The sequence below is a fragment of the Arachis hypogaea genome, chromosome 18, assembly GCF_003086295.3.
Source record: "Arachis hypogaea cultivar Tifrunner chromosome 18, arahy.Tifrunner.gnm2.J5K5, whole genome shotgun sequence".
Classification (NCBI taxonomy): Eukaryota; Viridiplantae; Streptophyta; class Magnoliopsida; order Fabales; family Fabaceae; genus Arachis; species Arachis hypogaea.
The window spans coordinates 10,672,592-10,693,728 of NC_092053.1; the positions used below are offsets into that span (position 1 = coordinate 10,672,592).

Here is a 21,137-nt window from a genome sequence, read left to right on the forward strand (position 1 = left end):
CCTGTGCTGTTTGAGCATCTCTGCTTTGCTTGGACAGCAGGGGTGTGAATGATCCAGCACAACCTTTGAAATGATCCAAGCACCGACATCCTTCAATGTGTGTATATAAATTCTTGCAGGACAGTTTAGACCGGCTGTCGGATTGGTCTTCTCGGCCGGAGATATTTTAGATTTCCATTTTCCCTCTCTGCTACATGTAATCAGTTGGTTCTTAATCTCGTTTCCCTTCCTATTTGTGCACCGAACTCTTGTAGAGAAACCTGCAGCCTTGGCGTAGTTCCTGTAAAATTTTCCAGCATCTTCAAGGGTAGTAAAGGTCATTCCAACCTTTGGAACAAGCTCGTCATCAACAACTGAGACAGGCTGCAAAAGACACCGTGTCAGAACTGTAAATACACCCATAGATATGATTCAAATACACCCAATCATGTCTAATACGATACACCCTAACCGCAACAACTCAACTACAGAATGACTTTTAAAGCAATAAACTGTAAATACACAGCATGCAGATATAATACAGTTCTAAAAACACACCTAATCATGTCTGTTATAATACAGCTGAACAACAACAAGTAAATTAAAATAACAAAAAACCAGTAAAGTGTAGATACACCCACACTTCTAGCTAAAGTACACCCAAACAAGAATTGATCTACACCCGAGCGTCTGCTACAAATTCCAAGTAATTAATCACAACTAATACATTGAATCGACAGATTCACGTAAACGTGTTACTTTCACAGTAATGTTCAGCAATTTTTCAACTACACAATGCTATACAAATTACTGAAAGAAATTTCATACTAATCCTATGTAAATCAAACCTCAGGGACTTCGTTAGATTCTGACTCATAATCCACTTCGCCTGCATTCAGATGACAATCTGAGGTTGTATGATCCATTATCTTCAAAACGAGATCAAACTTTGATTTCGAAAAACAACAAATCAAAAATAGAAAACGAAGATGGAGTTGCAGAGAGAGACAAAGGTAACCTAAACGAAGAAGATGCTAGTGAGAAAAGGAGAAGAAAAGAACAATGGAGAAGAAGGAGGGTAAACGCGGGAGAAGAAGAAGAACGAAATCTCAAAATAACGAAAACGAAAAGGGAAAGAAATATTTTAAATCTGGTAGTTAGATATACGCGCGATATTATATAGCGCGTGTAATCAACGTACCTGAAGCAGCGCGTATTTTGATCTTATTGTTTAATGAACTTGTATGGCATACAAGCCATTAGGGCTTGTATGCAGAGCTTTTCCGATAATAATAATAACAACGAAGTAACGAACTCGCGCCCTTTCTTCTTATTTCCTTGTCTTAACTAACAGTTCCTGTGTGACCGTTATACATCCGGAACAACAACACAAACAGAAAACAACGTAACAAGACCAAAGCATGCAAGATCTAAGATGCAAAAACTGTAACTAACCACAAAATCAACGTAGCTCTTTCTCTCAATTCAGATCCCATTCTTGATTCTCAATAATGCTTAATTAGCATGCTGTCATAGTAACATGACTCAAAGCTACGAAACCTACAACATCATCCCCATCCCCAACAGCAACAACAGCCACCCCGACCAACACCCTTCCCTCCGATACCCGGAGGTCATCGCCGCCAGCTCAGCCCTACGCTCCATTGGCGACCTCCGCCTCCCTCCCCGATGGCACCCCGACATGGACCTCCTCGACTGGCTCTCCCTCTTCTTCGGCTTCCAAAACGACAACGTCCGCAACCAGCGCGAGCACCTCCTCCTCCAACTCGCCAACGCTCAGATGCGCTTCTCCCCTGCCCCCGACACCACCCACCACCTCCACCCCTCCGTCCTCCGCTCCTTCCGCAAAAAGCTCCTCAAAAACTACAAAACCTGGTGCTCCTTCCACGGCAAAAAACACCATCTCAAGCTCATCAACAACCACAAAAAGAAAACCGATAACGACCTCCGCCTCGAGCTCCTCTATGTCTCCCTCTACCTCCTCATTTGGGGCGAAGCCGCCAATCTCCGCTTCATCCCTGAATGCATCTGCTTCATTTTCCACCACATGGTCAAGGACCTCAACAGGTTCATACCAATCAAATCAATCTTTGTTTGTTTGTTACTAAAGTTAGTTAGTTACTTATATCTCTCTTCATGACAGGATTCTGGAGGATCACGATGGTAAATTGCCTGAAGTTTCAGGGGAGAATGCGTTCTTGAGGCTTGTAGTGAAGCCGATTTACGATATAGTGAAGCTGGAAGCGGAGTCTAGCAGGAATGGAACTGCGCCTCATTGTGATTGGATGAACTATGATGATGTGAACGAGATCTTCTGGAACAAGAGCTGTTTCCAGAAGCTCAAGTGGCCTATTGATGTTGGAACAAGCCGGTTCTTCTTGTACCGCACTGGGAAGACAGGTTTCGTGGAGAGAAGATCGTTTTGGAACCTTTTCAGAAGCTTTGATAGGCTTTGGGTGATGCTGATTCTGTTCCTGCAAGCTTCTATCATCGTTTCTTGGCCAGGGTACAAATATCCTTGGAAAGCTTTGAAGCGTCGAAGGGTGCAAGTTCGGATCTTGACCGTGTTCATCACCTGGAGTGGTTTGAGGCTTCTGCAGGCCCTGCTTGATTTTATGATGCAGGGAAAGGTTATTTCCAAGGACACCAAGAGACTTGGACTGAGGATGTTCCTGAAATTCTTCGTGGCCGCGGCATGGATCCTCGTGTTTTTCAGGTTTTACAATTTGATTTGGAATGAGTGGGACAAAGAAGAAAGGAAGTGGTCTAAAAAGACAAATAAGGTGGTGATGGATTTCTACATGGTTGCTTTTGTTTTCTTGCTCCCTGAGATTTTGGGTTTCTTATTCCTCCTTTTTCCTTGGGTTTCAAACTTCTTTGAGAAGCGTGATTGGAGCATTCTTCGCTTACTCTCGTGGTGGTTTCACCGCACTATTTATGTCGGCCGCGGTTTGAGAGAAGGACTAATTGATAACATTAGGTATACATTGTTCTGGATCTTGGTTCTGACCACCAAATTTACATTCAGTTACTTCCTGCAGATTAAGCCCATGATTCCTCTCACAAAGAAGATATTGAAACTTCATGTGGACATTGAGTGGCATGATTTTTTTGATCATGGGAAAACGGACGACAAATTTGCTCTTGGTCTTCTATGGCTTCCTGTTATTTTGATTTATCTAATGGATATTCAGATATGGTATTCGATATATTCGTCTTTTGTTGGTGCTGCTGTGGGTTTGTTTGCGCATTTGGGTGAGATTAGAAGCATGCAGCAGGTGAAGTTAAGGTTTCAATTCTTTGCTAGCGCTGCTCTTTTTAATCTCATGCCAGAAGAGCAGTCCCTGAATGAAAGGGGAACTTTTATGAGCAAAATTAAGGATGCTATGAGAAGGATGAAGCTCAGGTATGGGTTTGGGCAACCATATAGGAAGCTTGAGTCTAACCATACTGAGGCCAACAAGTTTGCTTTGATATGGAACGAGATAATCTTATCCTTTAGGGAGGAGGATATCATCTCGGACCGAGAGGTCGAGCTTCTGGAGCTGCCAAAGAACTTATGGAATGTCAGAGTGATTCGCTGGCCGTGTGTTCTACTCAGCAACGAGTTACTATTGGCATTAAGTCAGGCCAAAGAACTGGCTAATTCTTCTGATAAGAGGCTTTGGAGGAAGATATGCAAGGATGAGTTTAGAAGATGTGCTGTCCTTGAGTCTTATGATTGCATAAAGCACTTGCTTCTTGAGATTGTTATCAAGCCTGGTACTGAGGAGCATTCCATTTTGGAGTCTTTGTTTCAGCACATTGAAAAGTCCATTGAAATTGGGAAATTCACCAAATCATTCAAGACTACAGCACTTCCCCAGCTTCACAGCAAGTTGATCAAACTTATTGAGGTATTGAGCAAGAGGACAGTGAAAGATTCTACTCAAATGGTGAATATCCTCCAGGCCCTCTATGAGATCACGATTCGAGAGTTTTTAAAGGAGAAAAGGACTGCTGAGAAGCTAATCAGTGATGGTTTGGCTCCAAAGCATCAATCTTCTGCTAATCTTCTTTTTGAGAATGCTGTTCGGCTGCCTGAAACTACTAATGAGAACTTTTATCGGCAGCTTCGACGCTTGCACACCATTCTTACCTCCAGGGATTCAATGCAAAAAGTCCCAGTTAACATAATGGCTAAAACAAGGTTGGCTTTCTTTACTAACTCACTTTTTATGAACATGCCCCATGCTCCCCAAGTTGAGAAAATGAAGGCTTTCAGTGTTCTAACACCTTACTATAGTGAAGAAGTATTGTACAGCAAAGAGCAACTCAGAATTGAGAATGAAGATGGGATTTCAATCTTGTACTATTTGCAGACCATTTTTGATGATGAGTGGAAGAATTTCATAGAAAGGATGCGACGCGAGGGTATGGAGAATGATGATGATATATGGACAGAGAAGCTTATGGAATTGAGGCTATGGGCTTCATACAGAGGCCAGACACTGTCCCGAACAGTTAGAGGAATGATGTACTACTATAAGGCCCTCAAGCTTTTGGCTTTTCTTGATTCTGCACCAGACATAAATGTCTGGGATGGATCACTCAACCTTTCTTCAATGGTGAAAGAAAATAAAGATGGTTCAGACCGAGTAAGGTCACCTTTCTCTCATTGTTTAAGTAATGCATACACTTCAGAAGATTTGCCATTCAAAGGTCATGACTATGGAACTGCGTCGATGAAATTCACATATGTGGTTGCTTGTCAGATATATGGAGCACAGAAGGCAAAAAAGGACCCTCGTGCTGATGAAATATTAGCCTTAATGAAGAACAATGAAGCGCTTCGAGTCGCTTATGTTGATGAGGTTTCGACTAGCAGAGATGAGAAGGATTATTATTCTGTTCTTGTCAAGTATGATCAGGAATGGGAGAGGGAGGTGGAAATTTACCGTGTGAAGTTGCCAGGTCCATTGAAACTAGGAGAAGGAAAGCCTGAGAATCAAAACCATGCAGTGATCTTCACCCGTGGTGATGCTGTTCAGACTATTGATATGAACCAGGACAACTACTTTGAGGAGGCACTTAAAATGAGGAATCTCTTGGAAGAGTTCAATTGTTACTATGGTATTCGGAAACCAAACATTTTGGGAGTGAGGGAACACATTTTCACTGGTTCTGTTTCCTCTCTTGCTTGGTTCATGTCGGCTCAGGAAACGAGTTTCGTCACCTTGGGACAGAGAGTCTTGGCAAATCCTTTGAAAATCAGAATGCATTATGGCCATCCTGATGTGTTTGACAGGTTTTGGTTCTTGACTCGAGGCGGCTTGAGCAAAGCTTCTAGAGTGATCAACATAAGCGAGGACATTTTCGCAGGCTTCAATTGCACTCTTCGTGGAGGTAATGTCACACATCATGAGTATATTCAAGTGGGGAAGGGAAGGGATGTTGGATTGAATCAAATATCATTGTTTGAAGCAAAGGTTGCAAGTGGAAATGGTGAGCAAGTTCTGAGCAGAGATGTGTATAGATTGGGACATAGGCTTGATTTTTTCAGGATGCTTTCTTTCTACTACACTACTGTTGGATTCTTTTTCAACACAATGATGGTTGTTCTTACTGTTTATGCATTTTTATGGGGTAGGCTATTTCTTGCTCTTAGTGGCTTTGAAGCTGCTATGCAGAAAAAATCTACCAACAACAAAGCATTTGGTGCCATATTGAATCAGCAGTTCATTATTCAACTTGGACTTTTCACTGCACTTCCAATGATTGTGGAGAATTCCCTTGAGCATGGTTTCCTTCAATCTATGTGGGATTTCCTCACAATGCAGCTCCAGCTTTCATCAGTTTTCTTCACATTCTCCATGGGAACACGCTGCCATTTCTTTGGCCGGACTATACTGCATGGTGGGGCGAAATACCGAGCTACCGGCCGTGGTTTTGTTGTGGAGCACAAGAGCTTTGCAGAAAACTATAGACTCTATGCTCGCAGCCATTTTGTGAAAGCAATTGAGTTGGGTTTAATACTCATAATTTACGCGCAACATAGTCCTGTCGCGCGTAACACAGTAGTTTATGTGATTATGACCATATCAAGTTGGTTCTTAGTTTCATCATGGATTATTGCACCATTCTTGTTCAATCCTTCTGGCTTTGATTGGTTAAAAACTGTCAATGATTTTGATGACTTCATGGATTGGATTTGGTACAGGGGAAGGGTGTTTGCCAAAGCAGAAGAGAGCTGGGAAATATGGTGGTATGAAGAACAGGATCATCTAAAGGTAACAGGCTTTTGGGGCAAGGTTTTTGAGATAGTCTTAGACCTTAGGTTCTTCACCTTCCAATATGGAACTGTCTATAAGCTACGTATAACAGATGGAAGCACCAGCATTTCAGTTTACTTGCTTTCTTGGATTTGTGTTGCTGTCATATTTGGAATTTATGTGGTGTTATCATTTGCCAGGAACAAATATGAAGCAAAAAACCATATATACTTTCGGTTTGTCCAATCTGTTATTATAACTCTTACCATAATTGTCATAGTTGGTTTGCTAAACTTCACTAAGTTTAGATTTGGAGACATTTTTACAAGTCTACTGGCCTTCATTCCCACAGGCTGGGGCATTATCTTGATCGCCCAAGTATTCCGGCCGCAATTGCGCCGGACTAGAATTTGGAAGGGTATTGTTTCCTTGGCTCGCTTATATGATATCTTATTTGGAGTCATTGTAATGGCTCCTGTGGCATTATTCTCATGGTTGCCTGGCTGTCAGTCTATGCAAACCAGAATTCTCTTCAATGAAGCATTCAGTCGCGGCCTCCAGATATTCCAGATTGTTACAGGGAAAAAAACTCAGACTTGATTGTCATTCAAGGTAATTTTCATGCAGTTCTAGAGGGCTTTTTTGTGTGTACCTGTTCTTGATTGTAAATGTTAATCTTTTACTTACAAACATGTTTACCAAGAGAGGCATAAACCATTGTTTTTTCTGGTGTGGAATGAAGGCTAGACAAATACTTCTACAATTCACATTTTTACAAGCTTTATTTATTTACTTTTTTCACTTTAATGGCTTGATAGGTAATAAATTATGATCATGCTGACAATATTTATTTCTAAGTTCATCTTGGTAGTACTTGTGTAAAATAAAGAGATGATTAACTTTTTTTATAACTCTAGATTATTGAAGATCAAATAGATAAATAAAAATAGATAAGAATATGATGTTGTCTATCCAAAAAACAAAGGGGAAAAAAAGATAAAATAATTTAGAATGTATGATCCTGCATTGTGACGTTGACATATGAACTTGTTCTTAAAAATGTGACATGGATCTGAAATTTCAGGTGTGGAGATGCTTGAATTCTTGTCATCATCATGAGCAGCTCAGGGAATCAAGAAATGAAACTTGGCAATCTATGTTGTTTACCCATGTTCATTATTCCTGATTATAGTTCAATTTTAAGGACCTCTAACATGAAAAACTGTTCAGTTGACTAATCTAGAAAAAACAGTTAAACAAGCAGAAAATATTGTGCTGGATGAAGGGTCCGAATTTGATTGCTGCCACTACTACACTGTTATCGATACTCTGGTCCTCAAAAGGTTGCTTCTTGATTATTGTCAAAACCAAAGAGTTCAACATTCTAGTGTATTGAGCGTGAATTTGTTGATGTAGTGATGGTATAGACGTATAGTTTAATCTGATATAAATATGGACCATTGCAGTTTCCTTTAATTTGAAAAAGTATAAGTTACCATTTGGTGCTCAAAATTAGGTACATAATAAAAAGATAAACCTAAGATGATAATGCAAATATTGAACTAATGTGAGAACCAGAAACAATTAGATGTTTTGCCTAAAATTTATCTAAATTGAAATATCATCTTGTTAATAATATCAATATTTTTTTTTGGTGACTGTTAATAATATCAATATAAATATAAAATACAATAAATTTAAAAGATCCCATTAATACTTTCCGCGTTGGATAGCCAACCACTTCGAAGATGCCACTCCTCATAATATAATAGATTAGGTTAGATTAATAACAAACATTAGAGACACATAAAACACATGTCATTCTCCTTTTTTATATTTTTAAATAAATTTTAAATATCATAAACAGCAACTAAAGCCTAAAAAATTAACGTGAGAGAGATGAATTGGTTTGTTGGGCTTAGTAACAGTGCATGCTTATCCTAACGAAAATGAGAATGAACAATGAAGGATAAGATTTAAGAAACAGTGCTAGTTGACAGATGCTACTTCTTGACTTTTCTCTGTCCTGCTTCAATGCTCATGCGGGCACGTGGTACGCGAGAGTCCCTATTGTAATGATCATGACGGTACGAAAATTGAATCCACGAAATGACGCATTGAAAAAAATAAATAAATAAAAGAAAGAAACAAGAGAAAAGGTAGAAATTCGGATACATTTACTTTTATACGACATTGATATTAAAATTTGTTAAATAATTTAATAATTTTAGTTAAATTATTATTTAATAATTTTTAATTAACAACCTTATATTAAATTAACCGTACTTGAGACACACAAAAAAAAAATTAACCGTACTTGAATTTTTAGTACGAAAAAAAAAACGTACAATTCGGATTATGAGATCCAAGCTGAAGTGCTGAACAATAATGAACACTTGAACAAAGCCACGGGGCGGGGATCAGATCCAATCCATAATCAAAGAAGAAAGACTATAATATCCCTCGGTTACGAATCACGGGAGTGTACACGTCATCACCCTGACGGAACACCTCGAAAAACGAAGAACTAACGCAACCGTCTTCTTCAAGTGTCGTTAATTCGTTGGGCCATCGTTGCCACTTAAGTTACGCGCCATTGTGATTCAGTACTACTATAACACTAGAGCTCTGACACTTATTACTACTCTCTCTCTCTCTCTCTCTCTCTCTTGACGGTTGGTTACTCGATCTGTGAGATGGAGCCGCTGCTGAGAGGCGAAGGGAGTGGTGGCCGGAGGGACCACGCGCGGGGGATATTCCGCCGCTCCGACGCCATCACCTACGGCTCCAACTATGAGAAAGCTGCTGCACTCGTCGATCTGGTTCGTTCCTTCATTTTCTTTTGGTTCTGTTTCACTGTTTTATGCTTTAATTCGCATTAGACATTGTAAGTTTGGATTATTGTTTGAGTTTAGTGATAGGTAGATCTTAGCATCGATGGTTTTTGGTACTGTGCTTTACTATTCAAATAAACACATTATCAGATGTGTATTGAACTACGGATTATTAGTCAACGATGAAATCCACTGTGCTTTATTTATTGTTGTTCGTTGATGTTCGACTGCCACCGAATAAAAAGGCCAAAGTTATCTTAAGTGGTCCTGTACTTCTGTACGACGAAGTCAGCATCGTTGTTGTTATATTGTTCGCTTGTAAAGCAAGAGATGCAAAATGTGGATGCTTTCTTTAGGTTTATAAAAGAATAATCTTGTTAAGATGAATAGAAGAATACAGAGGACAAGAGTTCCTCTATACAAGAACAAAAAACAACCTAAAGAGTTACACTGTGAAGCATAGCATTAATTTTTCTTTTTGTAAATAAAGGAAGAAAAAAAAACTATTTTCTTGTTTATATGAGCTGATCTTCTTGCTCCTTCATTTAGCCAAGTACTGACGACGTTCAAAAGGAACCTCTCTTACCATTAAACTTGCTATTATATGTAATTTTAATTCCATTATTATTCTTATTGGATAATTCTGCACATTTTGGTAGCCCTAATGAGGTATGTCTAGGAAAAGGTAGATAAAGCATTTTTGTTTTTCATAAAGGAAAACCAATTATTCTCGGGGTAAGAATGTTTTCTGTTGGAAATGGTTTATTAGATTATTTCACATATCATTTTATATTCCTCCCCCTTATATGGTTATGTATGTATGCATGTATTTCTTTCTTTCTGATCTGTTAATCTCGTCTTTTTGGTTGGAAATCCATAATGCAGGCTGAAGATGGTGTTGGACTCCCTGAGCAAATTCTTGATTCTTCAAGCTTTCAAAGTTCTTCAAGATATTATTTCATTTTCATTAAATGCAATATCATGTGGTCTCTTGCTTATTTTGCTTTGATAGTCCTAAATTTCTTGGAGGTAAGTAGAAGCTTGTTGAACTTTAGGTCCTTTTAATTGTGTGAGAGGCTTTTAGGCCAAAGACAAATGCAAATGAAACTAAAAGAAGTTCGTGTCTTGGTTTACTTGTTTACAGAGACCTCTGTGGTGTGAAAATTATACCAAACCATCTTGCAGCGATAGAGAGTATTTCTTTCTGGGACAGTTGCCATATCTAACTAATGCAGAATGTCTTATTTATGAGGTAAGTGCCGGTAATTCAGAGTCAGACACTATATTTATTGGGAAATTACTGAAGATCCTTTTTAGTTGTTTTAATGTTGAAAACAAACGGTAACTCTTTGATTATATATTTGTCATGTTCACTTTGTACTCTAGTTCTATCTTCACATGTATTGGAACTTACATGAAATAGCTTACATTTCCAGTCTATGTTAAATCTCATTTACTACTACCTAGCATTCATCTCTCAACTGTCTCTGGTATTTTCTTAACCTTTTTGTATAATACAGGGATTAACTGTTGTGGTGCTAATCATACATACTTTCTTCCCAATATCATATGAAGGGTCCCGTATATATTGGAGAAACGCAATTAATCTGTTGAAGGTATGCTTGTCAAGACTATTGAGTATAATTTATGACTTCACTTGTTTCTGGAAAGGCTATAAATGCAGCAGATTATAGTCAAGTGTTTATGTCATTGAGTGACGGGGTAATGTTAGAAATTGAAAAAAGAAGAAAGCACATCTCTCTGACTCATATTTTTAGAGGTGGAAGTAGAAAGAAGAGATGAGGAAAACTGAAAATAGAGAGAAAAATGACAGTTGGGAATTCGAAGTGAGCTGGAGTGTGGACAGGTGCTCAGTAATAGTGGTCTTCGGAGAAGACCCTGGTTTCTAATGTTAATTCTGCTATGATTAGAAGTATAAAGTATAAACCCTTCAAAACTCGTGAAGACCTTGTTGAGCTAGATCCTTACTTTTAATAGAGTTTAAATTTGATGCATTGTGAATGTGAAACTCATTTACATCAAAATCTGATGTTATATTGAAATTTCATTTAATGAATTAACATCTGCATGGGGTGCATGTGCTGGATAGATGGGATTGCTTGACATATAGGAGGACAGAATCATATCAATTTCGTTTTCCCTTGCTTTCTAAAGTCCATTATTACATGTTTTTTGTTCTTTTTTATTTTTTCGGTATATAATTACATATGTACTTTTGTCTGCTAATAAGTTGATTTACTGGTATTTCCAGGTCTTCTGTCTGTTAGTTCTCATTGCTGATATGCTGGTTTATGCTATTTACTTGTCTCCAGCGGCTTTTGATTTTCTACCTTTCAGAGTTGCTCCTTATATCAGGGTTATTCTTTTCATTCTGAATATTAGGTATTTATTGATCAATTTCTATTTTCACTTTTACCACAGAGTACTGTACCTTTTTGTAGCTCGTAAACCAGTGGTTGAATATTTTAGGAACATTTTTTACTGAAATTATTAAAAGAGATTTAAGCATAAATAGGCCAAGCACATGTAGCTGGTCCCACTACCATCCAGTGGGATAAGATTTTGTTGTTTTACTTAACACTATCTAACTAATAATTTATTTGTTGAAGTTATTTTTCATAGTTCAGGGAATGACTTTCAACAGCTACTTTATCCTGATTTTCTGATAGCCTAACACTGCATATTTATATATTCCAGGGAGTTACGTGAAACCATCACTATCTTGAGTGGCATGGTTGGCACATACTTGAATGTCTTGGTTGGTTCACTTACATACTGTTGCTCCCTGCAACTTGTTGCTTCTGTTTTCAACTTTTTAAAGTGTAGATATTTTTATATTCAACACTATTGGGTCCGATTTGAATGACAGATTTGGATTATTTCAATTCACTCCACATTTATCGACAACGTGTTACCTGATATTGTGTCTTGTCTAATTCTCGTGAATTTCAGGCTCTGGGGCTTCTGTTTCTTCTTTTTGCAAGCTGGGTGGCTTATGTGATGTTTGAGGATACTATACAAGGAAAAACAGTATTCACTTCTTATGGTGCTACATTGTATCAGATATTTGTTTTATTTACTACATCGAATAATCCAGATGTTTGGGTGCCTGCATACAAGTACGAGCTTTATAGTTTGAATCTCCCTGGGTAGATGATTTTATTCTTTCAATTTATATGATCATCAATCATCAGCAATATTTGTTGGTTTTGAAGGGCTTCACGTTGGTATTGCCTGTATTTCATTATATTTGTTCTTTTGGGGGTTTACTTCGTTACAAACTTGGTCCTTGCCGTTGTTTATGATAGTTTCAAGAGTGAGGTAAATTTTTCCATGCCATTTCCCCTCAATTTTTTTTTACTCTTTAATAACAGTGCCTGAACATATGTATTTTTTGTTTTTGTTTTTATTTATAGCTTGTGAAACAAGTTTTCGAGATGGATCGTATGAGAAGAGCAATGTTGGAGAAAGCTTTTAATCTCTTAGATACTCATGTAAGTGTGATTTTCTATGTTTTAGTTTATTGATCCACTGTCAAACATGTAAAAATACTTTAGAAAAGTAAATACAAAAAGCATTAATTCTAAATCTGTTTGAGTTTCCATTTCCCAGAGTACTGGATATCTTAACAAAGATCAATGCATTAGGCTCTTTGAGGAGTTGAACAAATACAGGTAGAACCTTATTCTCTTATGTTCATTGTAGCTTCAAAATTATCTTATAATTATTTGTTGCGTCATAATGATTTTAGAAAGGTAAATGCTTTGGCATTTGTGAAATTTCATATAATTTTACACAAGAACAATGAATTATTTTATGCAAATCTTTTCCAGTTTTTCATGGTTTGCCTTTTTATAGTATCTGATCATTTCCTTCATAAACTTTGAAGGGTGAGTTTTCTATAATGACATGCTTTTACTTGAAATATGTTTGTTTATAAATTAAAACATATAAGTTGCTTATCCAAGCTTTCCATGATGGGGAGACAAATCTTCAACGCTTCAATAAAGTGGAGTTAGGAACGTTGAATAGTTATGCTGGCCTCTATTCAGGTTAATCAAATAACAATTAGTACTAGTGGGCTATCTTTCCATTACATGCAAAAGGCTCCTGAACTATCATGGGTTAATTCTTTTATGAAAGTCTTCCCCCATTTGAGGCTAGATGAGTTCTTTAGTTTAGGGAAAGAGGCTCCTATGCCTAAACGATGACATACTGTAACTAGCTGGAGCTTCAAATTATGGTGTCCCTGTAAACCAGATGTTTGTCTTGCACTTTTGCTTTCAGTGCTGCTGATAGTTCACCATTGCAACTTCTGTTTTAGTGAAATGGGATATCTTTCTTTATTTGTGACTGGTAAATTGCTATTGCATATCTTATGAAACTAGCACTATGAGTTGATCTTTCACTTTAGTCTCCTGACATCCTATCTTTGTATAATATTCTTTCCTACCACATTATGTGAATGATGGAGCTCCAATTTTGTGTATTATTCAGGACTTTACCCAAGATCACCAAGGAAGAATTTGAGTTAATATTTGATGAGCTTGATGATAGTCGTGACGTAAAGGTAATATTTGTTAATATGTATTGTGATTATCTTACATGTGCATGCTGAGGTTGCTCGTAATGTGTGCATATACAGATTGTTTGTGCCTTTAATTAATCCTTCATGTAACCTTTTTTTTTTCTTGTTCAGCTCAATAAGGATGAATTTGCTGATATTTGCCATGCCATTGCTTTAAAATTCCAGAAGGAGGATTCTGTAAGTTCAATTACTCCAAATTTGAAACGTTGGGAAGTTTGTTTGAATTGAACTGAAATAAATCAGGTAAAGATTTGCAGCATCTCTAATTCTGTTTAATCTGTTGCAGATCTCTTACTTTGAGTATTTACCATTCTACAATTCACCCACCTCAAAGCATTTGAAAGAATTTGTGAAGAGACCCATCTTTGGATACCTAGTCTCTTTTCTTCTCGTACTCAATCTAGTTGCAGTTATTATTGAGACAACGGTATGGCGTTTTGAAGATATAGTTTCAAATATTATTTTCATACTAAAATATATATATTTTAATTCTTTTTAACTTCATCACTATTTGATGGGACCATAAGTGGGATATACTTGCATTTTTCAATATTTTGTGGTCTAAAGTGCCATTTATTGTAAAAATAATTAGGATATTGCTTAATAAATTCATTACGTATTGCTTCGTTAAATCTACACCCAGTTCAAAGAGGTTAATTATTTTACACTTCCAAGTACATCCTGATTTCAGTCCTACTTTTTCCAGCTTTGCTGTTTGACATATTTACTGGCAGCTATTGTAGACTTGGGCAAAAGGCAAATAAAGAATCTCATTATTTTTGCTCCATATTATTTACTTAGCTGGTTAAACAACCTTAGAAAATATTGTCTGTGTATTTATCAAAATAGTGACACTCTTAATTGATATTAAAAATGGACAGTTACTAGATTCTTTTTATCAAGGCCTCGTATGATTAGATTTGGCATTTATGGTGTTGCTGTTTTTTGTGTGGGTTAAAAGTTGTAACCATGTGTTGATATTTTCTTGTAATTAATTCACAATTGCAGCTTGATATACAAAATAATTCTGGTCAAAAGGTGTGGCAAGTGGTTGAGTTCATTTTTGGTATGGACATCGAAACTGTATATAGTCTGTGAATTTTCTTTGTTTTAGTACTATAAAATTTGTTGTTTTATTTGGAGTCTGTAAGCTACTTTGCGGGTAGCAGAAATAAGCAACTAAACTCTCTGGGTGGTTCCTCTGCTTTATTATTCTTATAGCTCTGTGTGTGCACTTCTTATTTATTTACATTAAGAGTTCTATTTTAGGGTTGAGATATACAGCTAATTCAAAGTTTTCAGTGTGCTTTGATTGAAATGGGAGTGATTTAAGAGAGCATATCAATGAAATCAAGAACTTAAGACAGATGGGAGGAAAAATCATGATTTTGGTGTTGGATAGTTAAGAACTCCTTTTCCTCTTAGTTTGTCATACCAAATAATTGTGCTTTTTGATAAAGAGTGATGGTTTCTTTAATGTAATACTACTATTGATTGAGAAAAAAGATACGCGCTAATTAATGTAATACTACTATTGATTTAGAAAAAAAGATCTGTGCTAAGTTAGGAAAGTAACGTAATACCTAGGATGTAGCCAGCATGCACAAAATAATTGCAGCTAAAAAGTTTAGTATCACTATCTCACAGCACATTAAAAGGAATTATGAAAATTAATGTACTCAACTACTTATGCGTTCTTCAATACTGCTGAATAATTGGTGGTTCATTATTTTGCTTCCCTGCTTTTTATTTCATTGTTAAGCACACAGTTATAATTTTAATAATAATTGGATGCTCACTTCTGATGGTTCCTTGATGTTTCACAGGGTGGATATATGTAATAGAAATGGCTCTGAAGGTTTATGCATATGGATTTGAGAACTATTGGCGGGATGGTCAAAATCGCTTTGATTTTGTTATCACTTGGATAATTGGTAACTACTTTTTACCTCCTGTATTTTCTATATTTTATTTTAAACAATATCTGGTTTAACAAATGCTTTAACATTCTATCACTAAATATTAATGATGATTGTAGGTTTATGTAATAATCTGTTTTGTGCTCATAATTCATTTGTATTACTCAATGCCCTATTGCCTGGAATTTTAATATTAAGCAGGACCACCTTTCAAGGCTGTATAATGTTGCTCTGATTAATGATTTACACTTTTTCAGTCATTGGAGAAACTATAACTTTTGCTTCGCCTGATGATCAGACTTTCTTCTCAAATGGAGAATGGTAAGAAATATGAACTCTCTTTTTCTGAATGTTAATGTATTCTATATTTCTGATTATTGGTTCATAAGACCAAATCACTGCAACAAGAAATTTCGTATATTGTTTCCTATAGCAGTTGTGCAGTTTAAAATGGAAGTATGAACTATTTTTATTATATTGTGTAGCATAATACTCGTCTAAGTTCTTGCATAGAAAATTTGTGCAAAACTGCAAATACATTTTGTTATCGATGGTTGGAGTCATGTAGACTTGAAGACTCAAACAATGCGAGTTCAAGGAAAAGAGTTTTGTGTAACACGTGTATCTTTTCTAATACATGGCATATCAGTGGTGTGAATCGCTTAAAGCAACTATTTTAAAGGCCCTCGTCAATAGGAGCTAAGTTGTGCTTTGATTTCTTCTGTTTGTTGCATGCTGGATCTAGTTTCCTTATTTCCAAAACAAGATGCAACAATATGAGAACTACAGTTTGTCAACATTAAAAAATATATATTGTGGTACCGGATTATATTATGTTCATTTATAGAATGAAGTTTGTCTAGTGAATTTAGTCCATTGGCACTGTAACATCATTGAGGATGCAACCAAATATTTCTTCTGATGTCACTTATACAGGATCCGTTACCTTCTTCTGGCAAGAATGTTGAGGTTGATAAGGCTCCTAATGCATGTCAAGCAATTCCGAGGCTTTGTTGCAACTTTCTTAACGCTGTTGCCAAGTTTGACGCCATACTTTGGGATCATATTTTGTGTCTTATGTATTTATTGCTCGGTTGGTGTACAGGTGAATAAAATGGTTGTTTTCCTTGATTGGTTTCTGATTTCTATCCAGATTGATAAGTTGAACTGTGTATTCATACCCCCTTTCCTATAGCAACAATGCTATTCTCTTAATATTTGTTGCTAATTTCAATGCGGTAACGTTCCATTCCTCTTTGACTTTGCAGATTTTTGGTGGACTTGTTAATTCTGGAAACCCTAAATTGCTAGCATCAGATCTTGCTGATAATGAGTATCCTTTTTATCCCTAATAAATGTGTCCCTTAAGCCTGTAGTAGTTGCTTTGATCATGTGATAGCCAGACCTTTACCTTCAAAGAATCGCCACAAATTCCATCTCTATTATTTTCATCATGTTTTACTGGAAAAAAAAAATTTTCTAGAGAGCGGGGATGGTGTTTGGTTTAACAACCAAACAGAAATTTTAATACTGCCTTATTTGTTTCTTTGGAAATGGAATTATTTCTGTGGTAAAGGTTGTTCTTGGAGTATTTTTCTTGACAGAAAATAGCTATTTGCTATTTAATTTCAATGATTATCCTAATGGAATGGTGACACTTTTCAATTTGGTAGTCATGGGGAACTGGCAAGTATGGATGCAGGTATGAGTCCTGTCACCATTCCAGTTTCAGTGTCATCTTTTGCTTCATAATAGTTTAACCAGTCACATATTTGTTTCAGGCTTGCCCCATTTCTATGTGAGATATATTTGTATGATCTTATTTTTCTGACAAATAGATTCCTTTTTTTTATCATGTCCTAGTGGTAAATGTGGAAAAGTTTGGCTATATGTTGTTAATTGAAAATAAAAACAGAACAAGTGAATGTATCTGTCAAACATGCTTCTTAAATCACCAAAAATTCTTCAAAGATTGTATTCTAAGGGATTATATTTACCCAAGAAGATAACTTGTTTTGCTCTATGGCAAATGTTTACTTATGCTTTTAACAGATAGAAATCATTCACAAGCTATCCCTAAGTCAGTAACATTGTGTGATCAATAATTTATATCTGCTAACAAAAGTTCTTAATGGGTTATTTGTAAAACAGCTGACAATTGGAAACTTCATGTTAGAGAGATAAGATTATACTTTGGTGTGCCATGGGCTTGCCCTGGCATGCCAGTGGCTTGCCTTGGTCTAGCCTTGGTTTGCTAAGGGCATGCCTTGACCTAGACTTGGTCTAGACTTGGCGTGCAATGCTCTAGGATAACAAAAGAAGTTTCTTGGTTAGAAAGATAAGATTTTCCCAGGTTCGTTCAATGCACAGGCTCCAACTTGTTGCATCACACATAAAGTTATGAATAAAGCCTTTTATTTTGCTAGGTTGGTAGTGATTAGTGAAGTAATGTTATAAAAACGAACAAATAATGTATCTAAAATGTGGATAAATTTCTTGCTCAATGCAATTAATGTGATTTTTAACATGCTTATTGGCATCAGTTAGTAAAAGCAATTAGCTGTTGTCTTAACTTTCTTTATGTTTGTGGTTAAGTTATGACTCAAAAATTTCTATAAAAAATAACTTATGATTCAATTTGTACTTACTGCACAGAATTTTTGGTTTTCTATTTCAGAGCTACAAGGAGTTAACGGGTACTTCTTGGACCTACGTATACTTCATAAGTTTCTACTTAGTCACGGTTTTGCTACTTTTGAACTTGGTACGATTTACTTTGTGCTTATTTGATACCTAAGAATTCCATGGGCATTAATATGGAATGCATAATGTCTCTCAAGAATAGGACTTATGTTTTTCCTAAACTGACTTGCACTTAATTCTTTTTACAACTTACCTTGTAGTTACAATTACAAATTTCACTCAGACAAAACATAGCTAAATGAAATTGTCTTAAATTAATACTTTCTTATGACTTTTAGAATGGAATGAAATAAACTTAATTTCAATGCTATGCACAAAATGTTCTTAACAAATTGCTTGTTTGTATTTAACAAGTAAGAAATGATTCTCTTTTCTGTATTTCAGGTTGTTGCTTTTGTCTTGGAGGCATTCTTTGCTGAAATGGAGCTTGAGTCACCGGACACCTGTGATGAACAGGACAAGGTTTGTATTTAATATTGAATCTTATCAATAAGGAGTTGCCATGTTTATCATTAATTAACTGATATGTAGTTGTTATCTTATAAATTCACATATAGACCTGGAATATATTTCTCCTAACTTGGAAACCATTTATTGCTTGGTTCTACAATAAACTATCCAGATGGAAAAGTTCCAGTGCTTCAAAGATAGTCTTGCAACACTTGATTTTTCTGAATGCTATTATTGCAAGTTTTTTTTTTTTTAGCCTACATATATAGCTTTAACATAATGTTCAAATCTAACTCAGTATTTGGCTTCTCAATATAGGAAGTTGAAGGAGATAAATATCGAAGACGATCAGTTGGGTATGTATAGTGGCCACTGTTTCTGTGAATGCCCTCATTTACTTTTTTTTTTTCTCTTTGGCCAGATGATGAGGTACTTCTTGTAGGCAAGTAATCCAAAAAGCTTTACTTTTAGGCGAATGCAAATGAATTGTTTTGTACGATTATATCTTTCCATGGTGCTCCATGCCAGAGCTTTTTGGGCTTAAGTTTGGATAACCTTTTTCTTTAAATTAATCAAGAGAAATGAAACGAGATTAAACTCATGATTGATCATGCTTTGTTATCATGGCAAAGACGTACTTCAGCTGAAAGCTTGAGCTGTTAGTTCAAACTTCAAAGTATATGAGTGTTTTTTACACCTCTTAACTATATGGTTTCCTGCAGCACAAAATCACGAAGCCAGAGAGTTGATGCTCTTCTTCATCATATGTTGAGCTCTGAGTTGTGTCAAAGTCAAACACAGCCTTCCAATTCATAGAACTGATAAAAATCCTTTTCCAGGTAGAACAATTAAACTTTTCATATCTTCACAAATTTCAATTTTTCCATTGCGAGGAACATATTGTATTCCTAGCTTTTGTATCCTCTGATCCATTGCAACATTAGTTGTTCAATATAATTCTATGCTCGTCACAAATGTGATGATGTCAACACGCACTATGCTTTAATATCAAGTTTACTAGACATCCTTGTTTTTAATTTTTTGCCATGAATCATGTGATTGAACCTTCCATGTATTAGTCAGGTTTTGGATCAATCCCTATGTACATGTAGTATAAATGTGAATCTATACTACTTTATTTGTTGCAGGATGCAGGAAAATCCCACTTTCTTTCTTGTGAAGCTTATACAGATCTTGTTTGATAGACTCTAGTCACGTATCCAGATGAGTGGAAATTCAAAGTTTATGTCCCCAGTAATTTGCAAGCGAGGCCAAACTGATACGCATGGATATGCTTGCGCTGAATGTGATTAAAACTCATAATAGCAGTAGGAATGTAGGATCATCTGGCTTCAGAAATCTTACTTTTTATTAGTATTGCAGATCTTTAGTGGCAACCTTTTATTTATTTTATTTTAATCCCAGTTGACTTTTGTTTTGATTTGTTTTGCATTTTGTTCTACTAACACAAGGTAGTGGTTGTGTCGATAGTTCTTTTTTATTCTATTTGATATATTAGTCTGGTCTTCTAAAGTGAATGTTTATTCAACCAAAAAAAGTTGCAGAACATTTGAATGTAGCTCTTAGTTGTGTGTTTGTTTTGTTTGGTAATGGAGAAAGAAGGAAAAACAAGATAAAGCAAACTAGACCAATAAGGTATGCACAGTAATTTGCAGCAAGAATAGCCTCAGGTTCTTCACATCGGTGGATCAACACCATGTGAGAAACCCCTAAGCTGGCACCCCTCTTGGTAATAAGGTATTCACAGTAATTTGCTGATCTTAGAACAAGCCGGAGCCTAATGCACCAGTTCCGCTACACCAAATCCTTAATCTTGAATAAAAACTCAACCACCAAGTGGTTGTGAATATGTGAGGAATATGGTGAGTAGATATCCCCTGGAAAACCTGCCCAACAGCTCATTATACAATTAAAAGGTTCAGCACATCCCAATTTGTTTGAAGTGCACGTCATCATTACTCGTGTTTCTTTTCAATTCTTCCCTTAATTAGAGTAGTTTTAGACCAGTACCATGCCCCTTGTAAACTCTTAAATATTTGAATTAGATCGTTTCCACAGTTCCACGTCATAAATTAGTCAACAACTTCTTGTAAAAGAAACTCAGAGCAATGTTATATGATTAATATAAGAGAAAGTTTAGGAACCAGTATTTTTATTAAAATTTAGTTAGTATTTAGCTAGCAAAAGAAAAGAGAATAATTTTATATTATTAGATATAATCTCACATCATTAAAAATAGTAATGATGGCTACAAATCATAACTTGTTGGTTCCTAACACTCATTATTATTTTTATTAGTATAGTAATAATTTATATTTATATTTATAAAAAATTTATACATAAGAAATAT

At 36.1% G+C, this 21,137-nt stretch overlaps 2 protein-coding genes and 1 non-coding gene across 3 annotated transcripts; all 3 read left to right on the forward strand.

The window, feature by feature from the left end:
• The first annotated feature begins 1,330 nt into the window (after window positions 1-1,330).
• LOC112772839 (callose synthase 12) lies at window positions 1,331-7,763 on the forward strand. The gene is made up of 3 exons (XM_025817844.3): window positions 1,331-2,067; window positions 2,144-6,863; window positions 7,336-7,763. The coding sequence occupies exons 1-2, from the start codon at window positions 1,520-1,522 to the stop codon at window positions 6,849-6,851; spliced, it is 5,256 nt and encodes a 1,751-aa protein (XP_025673629.1). The 5' UTR covers window positions 1,331-1,519; the 3' UTR covers window positions 6,852-6,863; window positions 7,336-7,763.
• LOC112774554 (small nucleolar RNA J33) lies at window positions 4,501-4,579 on the forward strand. Its single transcript, XR_003189037.1, has one exon. It is a non-coding gene; the product is annotated as a small nucleolar RNA J33 (small nucleolar RNA).
• Window positions 7,764-8,546: 783 nt separating the features above from the next.
• On the forward strand, window positions 8,547-20,345 carry LOC112769271 (two pore calcium channel protein 1). The gene is made up of 24 exons (XM_025813739.3): window positions 8,547-9,073; window positions 9,971-10,114; window positions 10,230-10,337; window positions 10,606-10,701; window positions 11,358-11,488; window positions 11,804-11,864; window positions 12,059-12,225; window positions 12,322-12,427; window positions 12,523-12,600; window positions 12,719-12,780; window positions 13,604-13,676; window positions 13,806-13,871; window positions 13,981-14,121; window positions 14,703-14,760; window positions 15,521-15,628; window positions 15,871-15,934; window positions 16,550-16,718; window positions 16,882-16,946; window positions 17,225-17,315; window positions 18,291-18,377; window positions 18,701-18,778; window positions 19,085-19,122; window positions 19,489-19,605; window positions 19,915-20,345. Exons 1-23 carry the CDS (start codon window positions 8,948-8,950, stop codon window positions 19,580-19,582), a joined length of 2,211 nt encoding a protein of 736 aa, XP_025669524.1. The 5' UTR covers window positions 8,547-8,947; the 3' UTR covers window positions 19,583-19,605; window positions 19,915-20,345.
• The last annotated feature ends 792 nt before the right edge of the window (window positions 20,346-21,137 follow it).